A 21,117-nucleotide genomic window follows, 5' to 3' on the forward strand; every position below is an offset into this window, starting at 1 on the left:
AGCCCTTAAACAGGAGCGCATAGTTTGAGGGCCTGTTTTGTCTCAGTCATTGAGCAAACAACACCATCATTATCGTTAACAGGGTTGTTGATTTCCTGTCATTCTGCTTCTCAAAAGCCTTGCTTGATATCAGGTGCTGAATTTGGATACATGAGAATCACAGGCATCTTTTTCTCCTTCAAACTAAGTTCTGTCTCTTAGGGCAAAGAAGCACACTTTTAAGGCCAGGTCTACTCTGGTATGTTGTTGCTCAAGAGGAGTTACACCTCTCCTCATGGGCTGTAGTCACATTAGATGTTATCACTGCCAGGCAACAACAGTGCTTTAGGCAGACCAGTGGGTCAGGCCTGGGAAAAGACACAGAAGGCAGCAGAGAATTTCAGGGCAACTCCAAACATCAAGCACAGGCTAATGAATGGATGAGATCTGCTGCATAAATTATTGTGAACTCAGAAGAAAAAAAGGAATCACAAGGCAAGATAATGTAATAGCATTACATAACCCGCTTTACCTAGGATCTCGTTATTATTTTGACTTTTACTACTAATACAGAGAGGACTATTACATTATCTTGCCTTGTGATTCCTTGTTTTTCTTCTGAGTTCATATTGAGGAATCTACGGTTCTATATTTGACAGAAATTATTGTGCACATGTAGTCCCATTCCTGCAATTCCCTCCCATATCCCAAATGATAATTGTGCTACATATAATAGTAAAATACAGTCCTTTGCAGCACAATTGGTTGGGTGCAAAGGTTAAGCAAATGTTGGCAGGATAGCTATGATCCAAATTAATATAGTTGTGGTGGAGATCAATACACTACACATGCAGCATGCTCACAGAATTAAAGTCAGCAAAAAACAAAAACAAAAAATTAACTAAGCCAGAACTTTCATCCAAATGCTGAAAATGCTCACTGGTAGTTATCATCAGAGTAGGGAGGTTGACGGCTACACCGAAGGCAGAGGATGCGTGTCTGGAGCCAGTGCAAGTGCTCCATACATGGAGATGCCTTCGGGACCCTGCAGGCAAAAATAGAAAGGTCAGAGGTAAAAACAAAGCAATCCAAGCAGAGCGGTTGTTAGAGAAGTCTCAGAGGGCTTCTTGTTTTTGTTCATCTGTGCACTGTATGTGTGTCTGGAAACATGCTGGAAAAACAGTCAGCCACTGCTAAGTGCTTTCTGGAGGTACAGAAGCATTATCTGCCCTTCATAACTGGGTAACTGAGATGAAAGAGTTGAGCTGCCAAAAACAGAGAAGCTGGCAACTGAATCTTTAATTTTGGCCTTTTGCTTTGTTTCAAGGCTAGGAAATGAAAGGCTTTCCTACCTGACATATTTTCTCCTTTCCCTATTTTTGCACAGGCCAGGAGAACCTTTGTCTGACCTTACGTAGGGAGATACAGAGGGACCAGGATCATGGCCACCTACACACAGTAATCCACCTGTGCATGTATAACAGTACAGTTCTTATTGCACAATTGAGAACCCTGAAAAAGCAGGCCTCTTGTTTATGCATAGAGGGTTACATTGCAGGTACATGATTAATCCCAGTGAAGGCATATATGCGCTAGGAGTAGAACTTGTTGCTACGATCATTATCCACACCATGACCCATTATGCATGGCAGCTGATGTTTTATTGATTGATTGATTTTGCTCACCTCTATTGTGAGGCAGTAAGCCATTGTCCTGCTTTGGTCAAACTCATAAGGATAAGAACAACAAAAATTGGTTTTTATATGCCGCTTTTCTCTACCAGAGGGCACCTCAAAGCGGCTCACCTTCCCTTTCCTCTCCCTACAACAGACGCCCTGTGAGGTACATGAGGCTGAGAGAGCCCTGATATCACTGCTCGGTCAGAACAGTTTTATCAGTGCCGTGGCGAGCCCAGGGTCACCCAGCTGGTTGCATGTGGGGGAGCGGGGAATCAAACCCGGCTTGCCAAATTAGAAGTCCGCACTCCTAACCACTACACCAAGACGGCTCCAAGTACTGAAGTGGTTGAAATTTGGCGGCACTTTCCTTCAACCACCACCCCTCTGCCAGTTTCTAGTCTGCAGCTGTCTCCTCTGTACATGAACAGAGAGCAGTCACAACTGAAATCCTGGGATGAATTCAATCTTCACAGGTCTCTTAGTTTTCCATGAATCCGTCCAACCTCCTTTGAAAAATGTATTGAAACTAGTGACTATCACCAGTGAAAGTGATCAGTCACTAGGATCTTGTCAACTGTTCTATCAAATATGGTTTTTACTCTCCAGGAAGGATTCTTTTATCTTTTTTTTGGTGCAACTATTTCAAAGTCCCAGTTTATTGATCTCTTCTGCATCTTCTAGTGGCTAATCTACTGGACTCTTACAAATAGCTGTATTATTATTTCTTGTGTTACTGGTATTGCATTACCAGATGATTTAGTACATGACTAAACATCATTGCAAAATTTAATGCAGTCATAATTTGATACTGCTGAAAATTTTAATTATAATGTTGTTGTGTCACTTAAATCGAGATTTTTTTTACAAAAATTAATTATGAATTTTCCTATCCCATTTATGTTGCTGCATGTTACTGTACTGCAAACAGAAAAAGTCAAATCTTGCTATTTCTCTTCTTGTGTTTTTGGTTACAGGTAAATGGTTCAACTATGGGATCATATTTCTTGTTTTAATCTTGGATCTTAACATGTGGAAGAATCAAATATTTTATAAGCCACATGAATATGGTCAGTATATTGGTCCTGGGGAAAAGATCTATACCGTGGAAGACCCAGAAAGCTTGAAAGACCTCAACAGAACCAAACTGTCTTGGGAGTGGCGCTCAAATAGCACAAATCCATTGACCAACAGCACTTATGCTGAAGGAGACATGTTTCTGCATAGCCGGTACATTGGGGCAAGCTTAGATGTCAAATGCCTGGCTTTCATTCCAAGCTTATTGGCTTTTGCATTGTTTGGTTTCTTCATTTGGTTCTTTGGACGATTTCAGAAAACTGATCAAGGCATGGAGAACCTTAACAAATCATACACACGCATGAAAAGAAAGTCACCCTCTGATGTGGGAATGACCCGCGAGAACACACAGGTCTTAGCTGAGGAGCCTTTCAGTTTTGATGATCCACATTTGATATCTATTAAGTCAGACTTGAGTGAGATTGTCTTTAATTCTTCCCTGCTGACATCTGAAAACCTGGATTTGCACTTAAGTGAGCAACCAAGTCCACTGCAACCAATAAGAGACCCCTCTGTACCTAAGGATCATCCTTTAACCTAATATAGCTCTCTGGAAAAACCGAAACAGCAAGCAATTATTGTGTGATTTCTTTGTTACTTGTTTTGTAAGTGACTGTTTACATAGTCTTTAGAACAAGAGAGAGAGAGAAACAGCCTATACCACAAAGGTGCTCAACATGCTTTCCCTCCTATGACTTTGTTTTCTATTTGTATTATGATGAATTGTGCCTAATGTATTATATCAAACTTCCCTTTGTAGATTGCTTCTAAAAAAAATTGCAAGAGTGGGCTATATGACTACTTGCAGGTATAAAATTCTACTTTGATGGTGCCTTGAAATATTAAACTGTCTTTCTAACATAATGGTATGGATCCTTTCTCATGCAAGCAGTGTGTGCTAGCTTAAGGCGAACTTTCCTGTCTCTCCTTTCCTACTGTGTTCTCTTCCATATCTTCCCCACGCAAACACACACACGCGCACCTGGTCAGTCATCTTCAAGATAAGTGTGGGGCAAAGCAGGAGGGAGGAATTGTTGAAAGCTGCACTCTGCTCTTGTACTGGAGGAAGTGCCTTCTGCCAGCAGGAAGGGAAATTAGAATCCAAGCCTTAGAAAAGTGGTGACGTTGTCTTTTTCAACTGTTTTGCAAAAGAAGTGTTTTGAAATCGAATGGTTTGAAATGGGGAGAATTAAGGCACGGCTGGTAGGCTGTATCAGATTATCGTTAGATTTACTGAAGATCTACTTCTTGCACTGGTCCTAGAGTCTGGTATATAGACAATTTTTGGTAGCCAGGTAGACTTTCGCTTGCAGAAGACCTTGGAAGATATGGCACAGCTTATAGCAGACTGCCAACCTTAAGCTTACAGTAGTATCCTAAGCAGAGTTATACTTTTGAAAATCTATTAAAGTCAGTGGGCTTAGAAGGGTACAACTCTGTTTAGGGTAGCACTATTATTATTAATTAATTAATTGTTATTTATTACCCATGCTTTCTCTTTGGACTCAGCATGGGGTACATCATAATAAAAACCATGCAGAATAATAAAATATATAAATACATGTACTAAATAACAGTCTAAAACCTGAAAAAAACAATTCAACTCATAATTGTCTATTCTAGCTTAGGGCCAAGGAAGGAGAGAGGAGGCAGAAGATATTTCTCAGACACAAATGATGTGCAGTACGGGCTTTCATAGGGAGGCCAGCTTAACTCAGCAATGTTCTAGGCCTCAACCACAGGTCTGGTGGAATAGCTCTGTTTAACAAGCCTTCTGAAACTGTTCAAGGTCCTGCAGGGCTCTGACCTGCTTTGGAAGAGGGTTCCACCAGACTGGCTCTGGTTGAGGCTGGTCTGATCTCCTAGGGACTGGGGACCCTAAGCAAATTGTGATGCCTTGATCTGAATTCCCTTTGGGGGGCATACAGGGAGAGGCAGGTGGATATATCATTAACAGAAGAATCATGCCAGTTCTGTGTGAGAGAGTGTGTATAGAAGGAAAAGTTTTGAACAAGGAATGGCAGTGAAAGTCTGACTTTGGTACACTGACCTGTGACTTTGATGGATGAACTTCACAGGAGCATGTTGATTACCTTTTTAATTTTGCTGGCTCTCTGCCAGACACATGCACCACAGCTCCGTAAGCTGGGAAGGATAATGCGGCATGGTTCACTACTTAACAACATGTGACTCTCTCTGCCAGATAATTGCAATTAGGTGATAATACCTAATTATGTTTTTCACAATTAGAGATAAATTGCCACTTAATTAAAAATTCCACCCTTCACCTTCTTAGGATCAAAAATTAAAATGCAGAGTTGGGCTATTAGCTGAAAGCGATGCAATGCCAAAGAACAATAATGGAAATGAACTTGAGGATAACGTTATGAGTCTATCATCTGCAGAGTTTGTGAACTTTGTGTTTGTGTGCGTGTGTGTGTGGGGGGGTGTGGGTAAATATGTATAAGCGTGCATACAAATGGAGGTATGTGCAATGCCACTGAGGAAATGGACTCTGGCAACAAGTTCTGAGATGAGAGTGAAGGCATGAACTAGACTAACCAGTTCTGTGTTGTTTTGTTACGTTGAAGAATTGAACACTATGTCCACTAATAAAAAAAGATAATCTATAAACAAAACAAAAAAATTGTATTTATTATTGGCTCTGCTTTGTTAAGTCAATCACCTGTATTTTTCACACAGTCTTCACTTTCCTAAATCTTAACCTGCTTCAAATATAGGCCCATTCATTAATTCTATACATTTCAACCCACTCTTGCTTCACAGAGCTTGCAGTATATTGAGTCACGCCTTTTTATCCTACCAACTCTATAAGATAAGATATAGATTGCCACTTCACAGGTTTCAAAGTCCTTTGTGTTTTGTTGTACAACACAGGGACATCAAGGAGGGGCTGTGGCTCAGTGATAGAGCATCTGATTAGTACGCGAACTGACCCAGGTTGAACACCAGTTAAGGACCAGGTAGTAGGTGATATGAAAGATGTCTGTCTGGGACACTGGAATGCTGCTGTCAGCCTGAGTAGGCAATACAAACTGTTGGACTAAGAGTCTGATTCAGTAAAAGGCAGCTTCATGTGTTTAGTGGAAGTTTTGTGCCTCCTACACTTACGCGTACCCTTTTCTCCTCCTGCCCTTTCTCTGATTGCAAATGCATACTGATGACTTGATTGCATGCAAGTTTTGCAGTTGAGCCAATTGCTTCATGGGATGTTTGGAAGATAGGAAAATGGCTGGGAGGAGGGAAGCAGAAACTACTCCTGGGCATGTCCTCTGATCACAAGAAGGAAAGGACTTGCATGAATCTGAGAGACGCAAAACTCCCATTGAATGTCTGAGGCACAGTTCTCAAGTTATCCACCAACAAACATTCTAACTGACCCACCAGGCTGCCTTTCACACTGATAAGCATAGTTATTTCTCAGTCCTCCCCTCATGAAGCGTGTATTCTTTTTCATGATCTTCCCAGTTTTTTTAATTGGCTGCATGCTAAAATTACCATGCATAATTGAACGATGCATTTATTACTACTCTCTAATGTTTAGCAACTGATAAGGCTGGAACCAGTCCTTGTATATTTTTGTACTTCCTTTGAGCTTAGATACCCCCATCCCACAACTTTGCTGTAGTGAATGAGTCAGAAATTTTTCCATAATGTCCTTGCAGCACTGCTGTAATGTCAGGGTTTGTAAATGATGCATTGGTGCCGTGATAGATGTTCCTCCATTGTAAACCCTTCTTTTTTGGCACAGAGCAGGCCTGGGCATCAGGATGGTGGAATCATAAATATTTCTGGCATTGATGGGGGAAGAACCCTGCGCGGACATTGAGATCAGAGCAATATCAACACCTCCCACTTTGCCTACAGAAGATTTAATATTTTATCAGGAAAAACTTTTAATCACACTGAATGCTTAGCCCTGGATATTATATTTCTCATTAGTGTCTGGTAAAAGGAAACTTGTTAAAGCTGTACAAAATAGAAATCCATTTATAGTGAATGCCCACTTCTTATGAGAACAGAAGAGCTATTGTTTTTGCCATGTAACTGTCTATTATCTCTGTTTTTCCATATAAATTCTGCAGGATATAGACAAAGGAATACATCTGGGAGGCAGGCTTACAAATGGCTGATTGGTTCTGCTAATACTCATCCTTCTGTTCTGAACTCTAAAAATGTGACAAATCCTTTTCATGATCCACTCCCCTTCATTTGTGTGTGAGGCTGGTTAATTTGATTTAAGTATAAAGAGAACTATGAACAATGGACTTGAGTCTTGCTGCTTACATCATTGCATGGCCAGAAGGCAACTGTTATTAAGCAATAGACCCATGGTTAGAATAATTCTGTGACCTTACATCAAGCTAAAACTTTTAGCTGTAATGCTACCACAAGAGGAGTGCATAAAAGTCTAGTAGTAATCACAACTTCTTGTAATCCTGAGATTTTCCAGGAGTTTGCAAATTAACAGTAAAAAAGCCTTTAACATACCAAAACGATTTAATACAAGGGCTGCAGCTAAGACATTTAACAAGTAAATTTTCTTTACCTGTATATCCATGCTTTGGTGAAATATTGGGGGTTTACTTTATAGTCTTTGCCTCTGTTGAAAACATAGCAGAATTTGCCAAGTTCTGTTTCCTTATGCTAGTAACATAAGAAGGCTTCTCTACATACGTTTCTGTAACTAGGAATGAATCCAGAACTCACTGGATATTAGCCCTTTTCAGCTGATATACTTATGGATACTGGGGGCATTTCCACACATCAGTTAAAAAAGCGTTAAGCCAACTGAATGGCAAAGCGCTATTTTTTTTTTGTGCTTCTGAGCCCCTCCTCACCTTTTCTGCTGCCTCGCCTTTGTCTGCACCTTTTTGCACACCTCACCCTCCACAACAGCTGCTGGAAATGGTGGAGAGAGCAATGCATCTTCTGCCTGTCAATCAATGCTTGTTGAATGCCACCCCTTATGGGATCACAAGTCCTTTGAGACATTTCAAAATTAAAATTGTTCCTGATGTTTTTTTTGGGGGGGGTTACTTTCGAGAGGCATGCTGTGTGTTAAAAATATGAAAAAAAACTTTTATTTCTGGCATCATCTGCATGCTTGTCCGCCTATTTGTTGCTTCAGGAAGTTAGCCATTTTAAAAAAGAAATTCCCATCCCAGGGAACAAGGGAGAGGGAGATGGGTGCAAGGGTGGGACAAGGTAGGCACCTTTAGCATATTTGATCCTCCATACCTTTCCTCTGCTGGTTGCCTGCTGGTTGTTCTCTGTTAGCTCATGTGAAATAGGTTGGTGAATCCACTTTATGCGATTCCCCAACTATTGATTTAAAATGGAGGATGTAGCCAGCCATTGCTTTAATGTAGCCAGCCATTGCTTTAAAGCCATTGCTTTAAAATGGAGGATATAGCCAGCCACCAAGACACTGGATGTTGGTGATGTCTTATGGAGGGGGAAGAATATAACAACTACGTAAAGTAAGCATTTCACTACATTTAACGGGTACGGAAATGTAAATTTCATCAAATGACAAGATCAGACCCCCATTTTACCAAAATTTATACCCTGACAGCTGGCTAGACAAGTGCTTCGGTTTTCCCATCTATACTCCTTAGAATATTGCTAGCAAGCTTTGGGACCTCTGAATTATTCCATTCTATTACAGATTCCAGATCAACTGTAATGTATTCAGACAATGAAAAATGAATATGGAGTATGGGAGGTTCCTATTTTCTACATCACTGTCTGATGTGGTTAATGTGGGTTAGAGTCAGACTCAATTTTCCAACATCGGAATATATCTTTTATGCCCCCCACTTCTCAGTCCTGCTCATTCATCTCCATAAATGCTTCTACTTTAGGGCAAAAAACCTGGAAAAATGACATGGTGGAGGTGGGTTTGCAGTGGGAAGAACATATTAGTGGAAACTGCCATTCTGTATCTAATCCATTGTTTCCTCGTTTTATTATATTGCTTTACAAAATCATACATTCTGTGGAATCCTAGAGCTAGCATCCTTGAAGCCACCACCTAGATCCAGCCTGAATCACTGAAACTTGTTTTTTTTTTTTTTGCAGGGGTAGAGGGATTCCACCCCCACTTCTGAAAGCTTGCTGGGCTAGCCCATAAAGCTCTAAAATCACTAGATACTTGTGGCCTGCTTGGACAAATGGGCTTGAATCCAGACTAAGGCTTCCATGGGTCAAGGACCCTAATTTTTCCACATCTTCCCTCATGCAGCAGCCTGAAATGCTTTCCCAGACTGTTCTGAGGTAGGTGGGAGTTTTTCCCTCAGAACAGGTTTTGGGGGGTATTTTAAACTGCCACAAAGGTACAAAAATCAAGTTCTGTGGGAAGAAAACATCTAGTCTGGATCCAGATCATGACCTAGATCCTATCCAACTATTTGCCGGAATGAAAGTCTACTAGCAGGCAGTAATGGGTCTCTGATCCAGCAGGCTTCTGCACACAATTTCCTTGCTGGTTTGGGCACCATACCTGCATATTAGAGCCAAACCTGAGGCAACTGATAATATTCTCATTCATATTTCATTTAGTGGGCAAGGATCCACATCCTGCAATGTGTATGGAAATGTGCTTTGCCATAAACACCCTCCTTAGCCCATTAGCCACACATTAAAAACATGAGCGTGCTGAACCATAGCTGGATCAGGGCCCGTGTTTCCATTCTGCTGATATTTATTTGAAGAAAGATCATAGGGTTAACTTCTGCAACCGAATAGACAGCAGAATGTTGCATTTCCACTGAAACATAATATCAGATAGATTGTCTGTGACACTGAAGTTAATTGCAATTATTGTTTTGCACTGATATGCACCAGTATGTGTTTATTGCCTTGTATTGTATTTGCATACTGAGGAAGTCATTTATGTCTTCAATTCATAGCCCCTGCAATCAATCACTTTGTGTCAGTGTTCAGAATTATTCATGAAAGAGTTATACTTTGTTGTTGAACTAGGTCTTGTAAGTAACATTCATTAACTTGATGCATTTGAAGCTCTTGGGGTGAGATATCTCTATTAGATACATTCCCTGGAGCACAATTTTGGAAATTATTAATCCATATTCAGTCCATAATTAATTCTGGTTAATCAAAAATCTATTGAATAAAAATTAATTCTTATGTTATTCTAGCTGTTTCATTTACAAAGGTACACCATGGATGACACCCCCCTTCCAATTCTCTTCCTCAGAGGCAAGATTTTCCCTCTTTTTATCTTTCCCTTTACTGGCTGAGCTGCCCTAGTAATGAGTTTTCTTCTTTGCTGAAGAATTCAAGCTGTCCTAACCTGTCACAGGTTGATATTTTAGCTGTTGGCTCAGCCCAGGAACTTAAGGAAAGGATCGAGAGCCCACTTTAACTTAAACAACTTAAATAGCGCTCAAGGCATTTTGAAATTCAAAAATTAAAAAAATAATTAATTAACAGTCATCATCCCAACCCAAGGGCTATATGTCCTCAGCAGAAGGTGACCCTACCTGCTCAGGACAATAAACTACAGGTAACTTTGTATGGATTGTATATTTTTGCACACTATAGCTTTGTTCTGCTTGTCTGTGTGTTTCTTAGCCAATTTCCTGTATGTTTATAGTTAAATAGTGCCAGCTGGCCCAGTAAAGCGTCTTCCATAGATAGAGAAGAAACTACACTGATAGAGAAGCTAAAAGCACTGTATAGCATTGTAGTCTCCAGAAACGTTGCTCCAAGAAAGACTCTGAAGAAGCGGCAATGAAGTATACCAAATAATTAATAAATGTTGCAGGTATTTATTTAAAATATTTATTAGGTGCCATTCTAACTGATAGGAGTTCAAGCAATTTACAATGTGGAGAATAATTAAATACATAACCACTGCTTGTTAATATCAAGAATTTAGAACTACTACTTGGCATAATTATTGAAATGCTATCTTGAATAAAATGTTTTCAGCTGCCTACTGATGAACAAGAGTGAGAGAGCCAGGCTCATTTACATCCCTGGGGATGTTTGTTTGTTTATTCATTATATTTCTATACCACCATCCTTTGGGCTCAGGGCAGTTTACAATGGAAATTTATAGACCACAGTTCACTGTGATGCTGGCATAGAACATAGAATACAATACAACTTAACACTTGAACACAACAGTATAACATTTTGAGCACAATAACCCTTTGTTGTTGTTGTTGTCAGCCATTCAGTCATGTCTGATTCTTGGTGATCCCATGGCACAGCTGTTGCCATGATCCCCTATCCCATACTGCCTCCCTCAGCCATGCAATGTTCTGCCCGGTGTCCATTTTGACCATGTCCAACCACTGTGCTCTTTGACAGCCTGGTTTCCTTTTTTCACTGGCCAATCCTAGCAAAAAATCCAGCGGTACATACAGCTGTTTGTGACTTTAGGCGCCCTAACCCTCACTCCACCCTCCCGTTCAGCCCAAGGGTCAGTTCTCTTATAGTCGGAGCAAGGGCCAGATCTAATCAACATGGAGGGGAGATCCTCTGATGAAAACACCTGGGTACTGCCCTGGCCTCAACTATAAGCCTGGCAGAAGAGTTCCATATTGCAGGCCCTGTGAAAAGCTGGCAACTCTGGCAGGGCCCTCAGCTCTTCCAGGAGCTCATTCCACTAGGCTGGAGCCAGGACTGAAAAGGCCCTAACTCTAGTCAAGGCCAGACGAACATCCCAGGGCCTAGGACAACCAGCAAATTAGTACCTACAGAGTGAAGAGCCATGTGTGGGGCATAAGCAACTAAGCAGACTGCAGATAAGTAGGATCCAGGCCATGTAAAGCCTTAAAGGTTAGTACCAATAACTTGAACTTGACTCAGAAGCAGACTGGTAACCAGTGCAGAAGTTGAAGCACCAGCTGAAAATGGGCCCTCCATGGTGTTCTAGTGAGGACCCTGGCAGCCAGGTCAGAGCTGGGATAGGCCCGCATAGAGTGAATTACAAAAGAAGCCAAATGGTCAGAGGACAGGTAGGGTGTTAGTAGCTGCACTTGATGCAGGTGGAGAAATGCCATCTGGGCTGCTTTCATGACCTGAGCCTCCATAGACACAGAAGCATCAAAGGTCACCCACAAATTCCTGGCAAATGGTGCAGGTGTTAATTGTACTCCATCCAGGCATGGGAGATGCACTTCCTGATCCTGCCCTCTTCTACCCAGCCACAGGACCTTCATCTTGGAGGGGTTGAGTTTCAGCCGACTCTGCCTGAGCCATCCAGTCACCACTTCCAAACATCTGGCAAATGTTATTGACTGGGGGGGGGAGTCTGGCCAGCTGTCCATTAGGAGATAGAGCTGGGTGTCATCCACATATTGATGACAGCCCAGCCCATAACCAGCTGGCCTAGAGGGTGCATATAGATATTGAAGAATGTGGGGGAGAGTATCACCCCCTGTGGGACCCCACAAAGGAGCCCCACAGGGTCCAACAGCTCATCCTCCACAGCAACCCTCTGAGTCCAGTTCCACAGAAAGGAGAAATAATTATTTCCAGATAAAGAATAGATTCTTTCTTATCCGATTCTTTCTTATCCGATTTTTCAATGGCTATTGAAAAAATAATAGATCTAACTAATCTTTGCTTTTCCTTCTTTGGTTCAAGCTCATGATTGCTGAATGACTCAGACCAATTCAACATTTTATTTCCATACTGTATTCACCACTCACATCAATTTGTGATTCAAGAAAAATGAATTTTTGAACGTATTCTGTCTCTTCATCATCAATTATTTTGACATGTCTGGTTTTTGCAGTGGTCATGATTTTTGTTTTTTTAATGTTTAAGAAAATGCTAATTTTTTTCTTCATTGACCTTTGTAATCAACTAAGGCTTTCCTTAGTTTCTGAGAGGAGGGAAGTGTCATCAGCATGCCGATGATTGGTATTCTTTCTTCCAAACTTAATTCCAGTGTTAGATTCATTGAGTTCAGTCTCTCTCATAATGATTTCAGCATACATGTTAAACAGGAAGGGGGAAAGAATACATCCTTGGCACACTCCTTTCTCTATTTTGAACCAGTCATTGTCACCAAATGGTGTACACCAAATGGTATATGGACAATGGCTTCTAGTTTGCATAGAGCGACTGCATCAGTTTGATCAAATGCACTGGCACCCCCAAATTTTTTAGGGCTTCCCACATTTTTTGTTTCAGTTGCCAAACAACAAGGCCCAGGCATTGACATCATACTCATGGAACTGCTGAGATGTTACCAATCAAAATCATTACAACTTTGTGCCAGAAAATGTGGAGAAAATGTTCTCCACATGGCCAAATAGCATCCAAATTATGATACAGCAATTTAACCAAGGCTGATTCAGGCTGTTTAACTTTAGGAAAATTCTGATTTGGACCAGATTTGTCCAAAAAATCTCCGAATCAACATTGATTCAGGTACCTTTCAAATTATCTGAAACAAATTGCACATGACTAGTAGTAGACTTAAGGAAAATAAGACCCTAGACTTTTGTTTAGTTTTTAAGATTTCTTTATTTTCCTCTGCAGTTGCAAGACCTCTTCATGGGGAAGGTTCACCAAGTCCTTGCCTTAGAAAGGTATTGTCTACATGCCTTGGAATAATCCTGAAACCGAGATTACTCTTGAAAAATAGTGATGATATTCTAGCAGCATAATATATGTCTCATTTCAGATGATGTTTATTATAGTATCAAGAAAACCTTATATCCTGGCAGCATGAGATAAGAAAATAAAAATAAGCAAGCAAGTAAACCTTCCAGTTGTTCATTATCTCTTTGGGTACAAAAAAACAGCCCTTAGCAGGAACAAAAACAGTATTCACATCAATCAAATAAGGCAACCATTGCAAATCATGCTGACTTACCTGGCCTGATATTATTTCCTTGAAATCCGCTATATATTTATTAGCGTGGGAAAATGTCTCAGCTGGAATATATTTAGCAGTTAATGGGACACATGTCCCCTCCTTTACAAGTCATAGAGAATCACAGCCATGGATGGAAACAAGGATCATCTCAGTTTTGTAAGCAAGAGGCTGGCTTGGATCTTGCAGAAAATTTCAGCTGATGACAGGGATTTCTCTCAGCAAAGCCAGATTTCCTGTTTTCAGTTCTCCTATTGCAGCCCAAAATTCATATCGTGAGGACAATGGACTCCAAGAACAGGACCATGAAGAAACTAGAGGCCTAAGTAGAATGGGTAATTGAGAAAATCTGGGTTTTATTGGTAGAAAGTTTCCACTGGATCCAACCCATTGTGTTTTAAATTAATTATATAAATACATTCCCACAAAGATCTGTGAACCACTTCAATTTGCCTTCAGATTTTTTTCCTAGTAACTTGCATGAACTTAAAAAAAGAAATCCGAGTTATTCTGAAAAAAATTAGTTTGGTTATTGTTATCTTAGTCTAACTTTAAGGAAATCATATTTTAAAATATTAACCAAGAAAAACCACTGAGGAGGTCACACTGGAATCACAGATGAAGAAATATCTGAACAAGGATGATTTGGGCTGATGAATCTGAATTTCATAAATTGATCCAATTTGGATGTTTCCATTTTGATTTTTTTAAATGAGAAACCAATCTAAGAACCTTTATTACTACACAATTTTATGTTTTTTCACATTGACTTTTTACTACAAAATATTAATGCTTTTAACCTTTGTAACAGATTTTACCCCACTTTTCTAATTATAGAATATACTTCAAACTACAGAAGAGGCAAAGACCAGAGTATTTGTACTTGCTGGACTTCCATCTATCAAGAAAGCCCTTTTTACTGGCAAGAGTAAACTCTTTCATCTCAAATGTGTCATGGGGAAGGTTCACCAAGTCCTTGCCTTAGAAAGGTATTGTCTACATGGATGTGAAGTTCTGGACATATTAATATATATTTTATGAGACTGTCCAGCCTTTTCAGACCAACGAGCTGCAATTCAGGGTTATTTGACAGATTTAAATACAATATGCAGATCTAAATTCCTTACTATAAAATCAGTGTTATATGAAAGGGATCTTACCAAGCTTGCCATATTTGCTGATGTACTTGGAAATATGCTGAGAGTAAACAGTTGCCGTTTGTCAATGCAGAATGGACAATCTTAGATTTTACAGTATCATTTATCTTTTGGTATTTAGTTATATTTTCTCTGATTTCGAGGTTTTTGTTATGCCAATAAAGTAGTCTTGAGAAGAGGCAAAGTCTGATTTTTAGCAATATTTTCCAGTTAACCTTCTGCACAGAGAATTACACCTGTGCCAGCACTTGTCTGGTTGTGGGGTTAATGCCCGCTTCCAGATGACATTGGTGCTGGCCCAGGGCTAACCCAACTCAGGCCTTCAGTTGCCCCACAGCAACCCAACATATTCTTCCACATTCCCTTTTTTGCTGTGGATGCCAAGGCTGTCAAGGCCAAGCTTTCCCCCCAACCTATGGCATCCCAGAATGGACAAAAAATGCCCCAGGCGGCTTGGCAATTTCACATAGGGTGCAAATCCTCCCCTTTCTTCAGAAACTGAAACCGAAACCAAAGACCTGATCTTGACTTTCCTCTGCCTACTTGGGTCAGGGAGGGCTTCAGGAAAGCCCAGGAAGCAACTTCTTTGGATCTGCAGTATCTATTCAGAAGCAGGAGGAGGAGGATGTATTTCAGTTGTAGGAAGATACCTGGCTTGGAACATCCCAGCACTGGAACCTCCTAGCATTTTGTGTTCCTGCCCTCTCTTTTCTCAGAATTACAGAGTTGCCTGCAGGATCAACAAGGGTGCATGTTGCAGCATTAGCATCCAGTTATTTTGTCACTGAATGTATAGAACATTATCAAGAAATCATAGTAATTCCAAAGAGAAGCCCATGAGGCATTTGCCTTAATGTTTTTCTGCCATGTGCATTATGACCACAATCATGATCACCATCATTATGCCTGAATGCAGACACAGAAACATGTTGTGGACAACTGTGCATTTGCAATAGGATTTTATGCAGCACTTCCTGGTGCATTCTTAGAGGTGTGCAAAGTCCATTGTCATTTCAGCATAGTAAATACTACTTTTAGTGACAGAACAAAGCCACCAGGGATATAGACAAGCAGCAGAATTATAGCAAAACTTCACTGCCCTCCCGATTGCTCACAAGGGGGATGCCTTCCGAGTGTTGCCAATCAAAAGGTCTGATGTGATGAACTGCTAACTGTAACGTGTGGGGAATGGGGATTGTTTGAACCCTGAAAGCAAATGCCTGCCAATCGGGCACAACAAATCATGATATACAGCCTATGACATATTAAAAGGAAAACAATAGCTACATTTCAGCATTGGACTTGAATTCCAATTAATTTCAGAGTTCTTTGTTCTTATTGCAGAGATCATTGCTCTGCAAGCTACTGGGATAAACTATCGATTGAATTTTGTAATAATCAACATATCCTGATCAGGCAAGCACTTCATTCCTGTTTCTTTCCCCACAAAAACAAAGTAATTTCCAGGCCAATTCTGAATTGAGTTACACACTTGTACAGCAAAACTTCATGTTACAAGTTACACAGTTCAACACAGGGACGAGAAGCCATTATACAGACACAAATTCCTTGTGTCAATTCCATTTAGAAGTTCCATAGGGCCCCAATTCAAACTGAGAGCACAGCATGAGGAAGGAGGGGTCTGGGCGTTTCCCCTATGCCATTTCCCTGAGCTTGAATGGTGATGGAAGCACTATGTGCCCTGATCAGAATCATACCCCTGAGTCACTTCTAAATTGAGTAGCCAATGGGAACTCACACCTGCAGGATGGCTGCTGGTCCCCATAGCACTTGTGATGTATACTTTGGCCCTAAATCAGTGAGTTTAGATGGTTTTAATTCTGTTTAGAATTACACTGCAAATTTAACCACTATCTCAGTAAAATAATTTTCTGTCTTTTTCATCAATTCATATGAGACAAAGAAAGAAAATACTAGTTCATATCAAAACTAGGAACAGAATGTATGTAATCTATTTTGTTATCTAAGACTGCACAAAAATAATTTTCAAAATCTGTATGAACTTCAGGCTTGCCTCAAGCTGAGGTCACACAAAATCCCTGGCAACTTTCCTCCTAATCCTTCCATTATCTGCACTGTTGCAGATAAAAAGAACAAAGTAATTGGGTAGGGACTCCATTGCCCAATGCTGATTCTGACAAACAGAAAAGAAGTAAAAGCCAGAATAGATTGATTTAACTTTATTTTAGAAGAAGAAGAAGAAGAACAAGAAGAAGAAGAAGAAGAAGAAGAAAAAGAAGAAGAAGAAGAGTTGATTCTTATATGCCGCTTTCTCTACCTGAAGGAGGCTCAAAGTGGCTGTCAGTCGCCTTCCCTTTCCTCCTGGCATCAAGGAGGAGGTCTCTTTTACATGGGATTCATCAGTGGTGACTGCAGTCCGAAGGAGGCAGCTGTTGTGATCATGCTGTCCCCTGGGGAGCTAGAGAAGGCTTTAAGATAATGGAAATTTATTAGAAATGTGTAACTTCTAAAACTAAGGAGACTGTCGTATAAACATGTGATGAAGCATGTACAGCAAAAGGGACAGAAGGATTTGTGTTTCTATGTTCTTTTGGTTTCTTGCTAAATCTGATGCTTTGCTAAAAGTACGCTTGCAAACATTTTCTTTAGGTAACTATTTTATAACTTTGATTTCTGGTAGTAGTCCTCTATACCACATAGACCTCCTCTGCCTCAGAAATGGTATTGTAAAAGGGACACCAAAAGGAGAAAGTCTGGTATTCCCCCGGGGTGCTTCAGGCAGTAAATCATCCCCAGGATGGCAAAGTCCTGGGCAGCAGGAGACACGGAGGCAGTGCATCAGAACTGGTAAGTGAAGGTGGGAATCCTGACCCTCTCAGTGGGCAGTTCTATACAAAGGTCAGTTGTGACAGTGGTTACTCTACAAAGAGCGACAGAAACCTCTCCAGAAGTTGGGACCCCTTGGAGTTGGCAGAGTGGAATAGGTTCTGCAGGCCAAAGCAGGAGTGTTCTGCTGCAACCTTATTTTTTATTATTTTTTATTATTATATATAATGAGGGCTCAGGGTGATTTACAGAAAACAGGAAAGGATACAATTAACATATGGTAACAGGTAACAGTAACAGTAATAATATTATAACAACTAGTAATCAAGCCCGCTGCAGCTAAATGCAGCGGGCGCTAGGCACTTACTGTGGCGTCGGTGTTTCGGCGGTGGCTGGCTTGCTCGGTGGTCGGCGGCGGCGTTCTCTTGTCGTGTGCGGCGCTCTCTGGCCTCTGGCGAAGCACCCAGGCCAGCGAGCGCAGGTCCGGCTCCTCGGCCAGCAGCGGCAAAAGCTGGCACAAAGCGGAGTCGCGGCTGCGGCGTTCTCTCGTCGTCGGCGGGCTGGCGCAGCGAGAGGCGCTTCTAGAGGCGCAGCGAGAGGAGCCCCCGGCAGCCGCGCTTTGCCTCGGGAGGAGTCAGCCAAGCAACTCTCTGTAGATTTTAGGCTTACCACACAGGGTTGTTGTGTCCCGGGAGATGATCTTTATAGTCTTTGGATGAACTGTAATTACAGGAGCTCTCCAGGCCCCACCTGGAGGTTGGCTACCCTTGAGTTGGAAATATTCCTGGAGGTTTGGAGGTAGGACTTCAAAATGGTACAATGCCTCAGAGTCCAGCCTTCAAAGTAGCCATTTTTGCCTGCAGAGTTGATCATTATAATTATAATCTATTGATGAGCAGTGATCTAGAGACAATGGCAGAGGCTTGCATACTGAGGTAGGGGTGGAGTGGTGTAAGTATGTCCCTCCTGAGCTTTGGGCTTCGGCCAGCCCTTACCAGCAACTGTTTGTATTTTGGGGCACAGACAAACAGACAAACCAGCATCCATCCTGCGAGTCTGGAAAGTGCATGAAGATCTAAATAAAGATCTAAATAAATAGTGAACAAATAAATGGCTGGAATGACATGGGGACCGTAGTGACTTTTCTCAAGCTTGGCCTGGTAAATAAAAAACAGTATTTGCCAGGAAGGTCCTATAAAATCAAAGGCATAAATGGCCCAGAATTTCAAGTGGAGTTAGCTTTACCGGAAAGTAGACAGTGAGACTTTGGGGGAAACCAGGTGATCCACTTTTATTAGGCAACAACTTGGCCTTGCAGATAACAACGTAGACTGCAGTTGCCAGCAGTAGGCATCAGGCTTCAGAAGAGTAGACATCAGCAGCCAAGCAACAGACTGTGCTAGCCAAGGGGTGTTTGGGGCTATGTGCATTCCTTTTGAAGGGATGCATGTGATGGGAGAGCACTTTCCCTTCAGCCTAATTTCCTGATGAGCTGTACTTTCAAGGAATTCTCAGACCCCACCTGGAGGCTGGCATCCCTAAACCTCAGTGGTATATAATGCTACACAGTCACCCCTCCAAAGCAGCCATTTTTTCCTATGGAGCTGTTCTTTATAGTCTGGAGATGAGCAGCAATTCCAGGAGATCTCCAGAGCCCACCTGGGGATTGGCTGTCCCTGGTCTGAACATATTCCTTGAAGTCTTGAAGTGGGGCCTTAAAAGTGTGTAATGCCCCCACAGCCACCTAGCACCCCCTGACCTATTTTAGGTCAATAAAACATTGAAGAGAGGAGGTAAGGTTGCCAGATTGGTGTAGGTTCATGTTCTGGAATTCCACACTACCTAGATGTGCATAAGCCTGACTAGGGTCAAGACTGCTATGCACAGAGAGACCTCCTCTTAGGGTTGCCAGCTTCCAAGTGAGACACTAAACCTACACCAAACCATGAGCTAGTGCTCTCTCTACCTCACCTACCTCATGGGGAGTCTGTAAGTTATGTGGGGAGTTATGGGGAGAGGAAGGGAAGGCAATTGTAAACTGCTTTGAGACTCCTTTACTAAAACAGTAGGATACAAAAATCCAGCTCTTCTTTTTCTAAGGGGCAACAGTGAAAGAAGCATGTGAGCACATAACATTATATCAACAGTAAAAAAAATTGAGACAGAAGGAGCAGGGCAGACACCTGTGTACTGTGACTACCCCATGTGGATTAGGGCAGGGGGACATTTTGGTAACTGTGGACTCATTCACACAAGAAGGGAAATTAGGTTGAATGCAGAACTGGGAGGAATTGGTTGCCATGTAATCTCTCCCTAAATATAGTCTCCAGTCGGATTTTCCCTTCACATATCTGAAGACATGGCTCTTGAAAGCTCATCTGTAACCACTATGCCACAATTCCCAAAGGTCAGTCCTCTCCCACACTCAACTAACATTCCAAACCACAGCTTCTTGACACCTATCTCTCCACACCCACACCCTCATTCTAGTATATAAATAAAAGCATAGTTTTAAAGATTGAACAGCTTTATCTCTTCTGCTTTTGCGAAGATATTTCAGTGAAGTCTTTCCCTGTCAGTGGATGCTCTACCAGAGGCTGCATGGTAAATTTTATTTTTAGAGTGACTTTCTTCCTTTCCCCAAGAAAGGGAATTGCAGAAAAGAAAATAGACTTTTGATATTAAAATAGAAGAAAAGAGCTGCAAAAACATAAAAGAATTGTTTCTGAAAAGTGGATATGTCAAAGGGAAAATGTTCTGGTTGAATCATTCAAGGAGGATAAGCTGTTTACCATATAAAAGCTCAGGTGACAGGATTTGTAAGTATTAACTTTCTCTAGTTGCCATCCTCAGTGAAGATTAGTCTTGATCAGTCTGCAGGCTGCTCTGCAGTTGACAGGGCTTGGCTGCAGTTATCCATACTCTGCTTGCATCTAGAGTGGACTCTGTCAACATGAGCCACCTTTGAAGACTCCTCATGCGATTCAAGTTGTTTCACAATGCAACCACTAGATGCTGGCAGTTATAAATGACCAAGAACATCTCTTCCCATTATAAAAAAAGAATGGCTGTTTCAAGACATCATTCAGTTTATTTCCTTGAAGCCCTATGCTTTGGAATAATGACAATTTGTGTCGTCTGAACTGGCCTCTCTTACATCAGAAATTGACTTGGACCATTGGCAGGCAGGCCTCTTTAAGAGTGGATGGCATCAAAGTCAATGGCAGAACATTTGGTTTGAATGGAGAAGATCCCACTCAGATTCAATCCCCAGAGCATCTAGTTAAACAGAGCAGTTGAGAGGTAGTATGAAAGAACTCTGGCTGCATCCCTGGAGATTCCTGGCCAGTCCAAATAGCAGTGCTGAGTTTGATCTATCCTATCAATGAGCTTACACAATACAAGGTAGACTCAAGTGTAACTTTTCATAAATCAGCTGTTGCAGATGATCGTTGTACTTATTTTCCCAGTCTATTTTTTTCCTCACACATTTTTGTACCCACACACTCAAAAGTGAGGTGTTGATTAAAAAAGA

General features: G+C 41.3%; 1 protein-coding gene across 10 annotated transcripts in view; it reads left to right on the top strand.

The window, feature by feature from the left end:
* Window positions 1-14,906, top strand: part of TMEM117 (transmembrane protein 117) — a 261,297-nt gene extending 246,391 nt beyond the window's left edge. For 3 of the 10 annotated variants that reach the window (XM_077338612.1, XM_077338611.1, XM_077338613.1), the window contains 2 exons: window positions 1,367-1,537; window positions 2,633-5,500. In XM_077338612.1, the coding sequence (XP_077194727.1) occupies window positions 1,367-1,537; window positions 2,633-3,273 (812 nt within the window). In that variant the 3' untranslated portion in view covers window positions 3,274-5,500. Of the gene's footprint in view, window positions 1-1,366; window positions 1,538-2,632; window positions 5,503-14,454 lie in introns of those variants that run through there. The other 7 variants (XM_077338614.1, XM_077338616.1, XR_013231156.1 and 4 more) reach the window with 7 other exon arrangements.
* Window positions 14,907-21,117: the final 6,211 nt, after the last annotated feature.

This window comes from Paroedura picta, chromosome 5 (assembly GCF_049243985.1).
Source record: "Paroedura picta isolate Pp20150507F chromosome 5, Ppicta_v3.0, whole genome shotgun sequence".
Lineage (NCBI taxonomy): Eukaryota > Metazoa > Chordata > Lepidosauria > Squamata > Gekkonidae > Paroedura > Paroedura picta.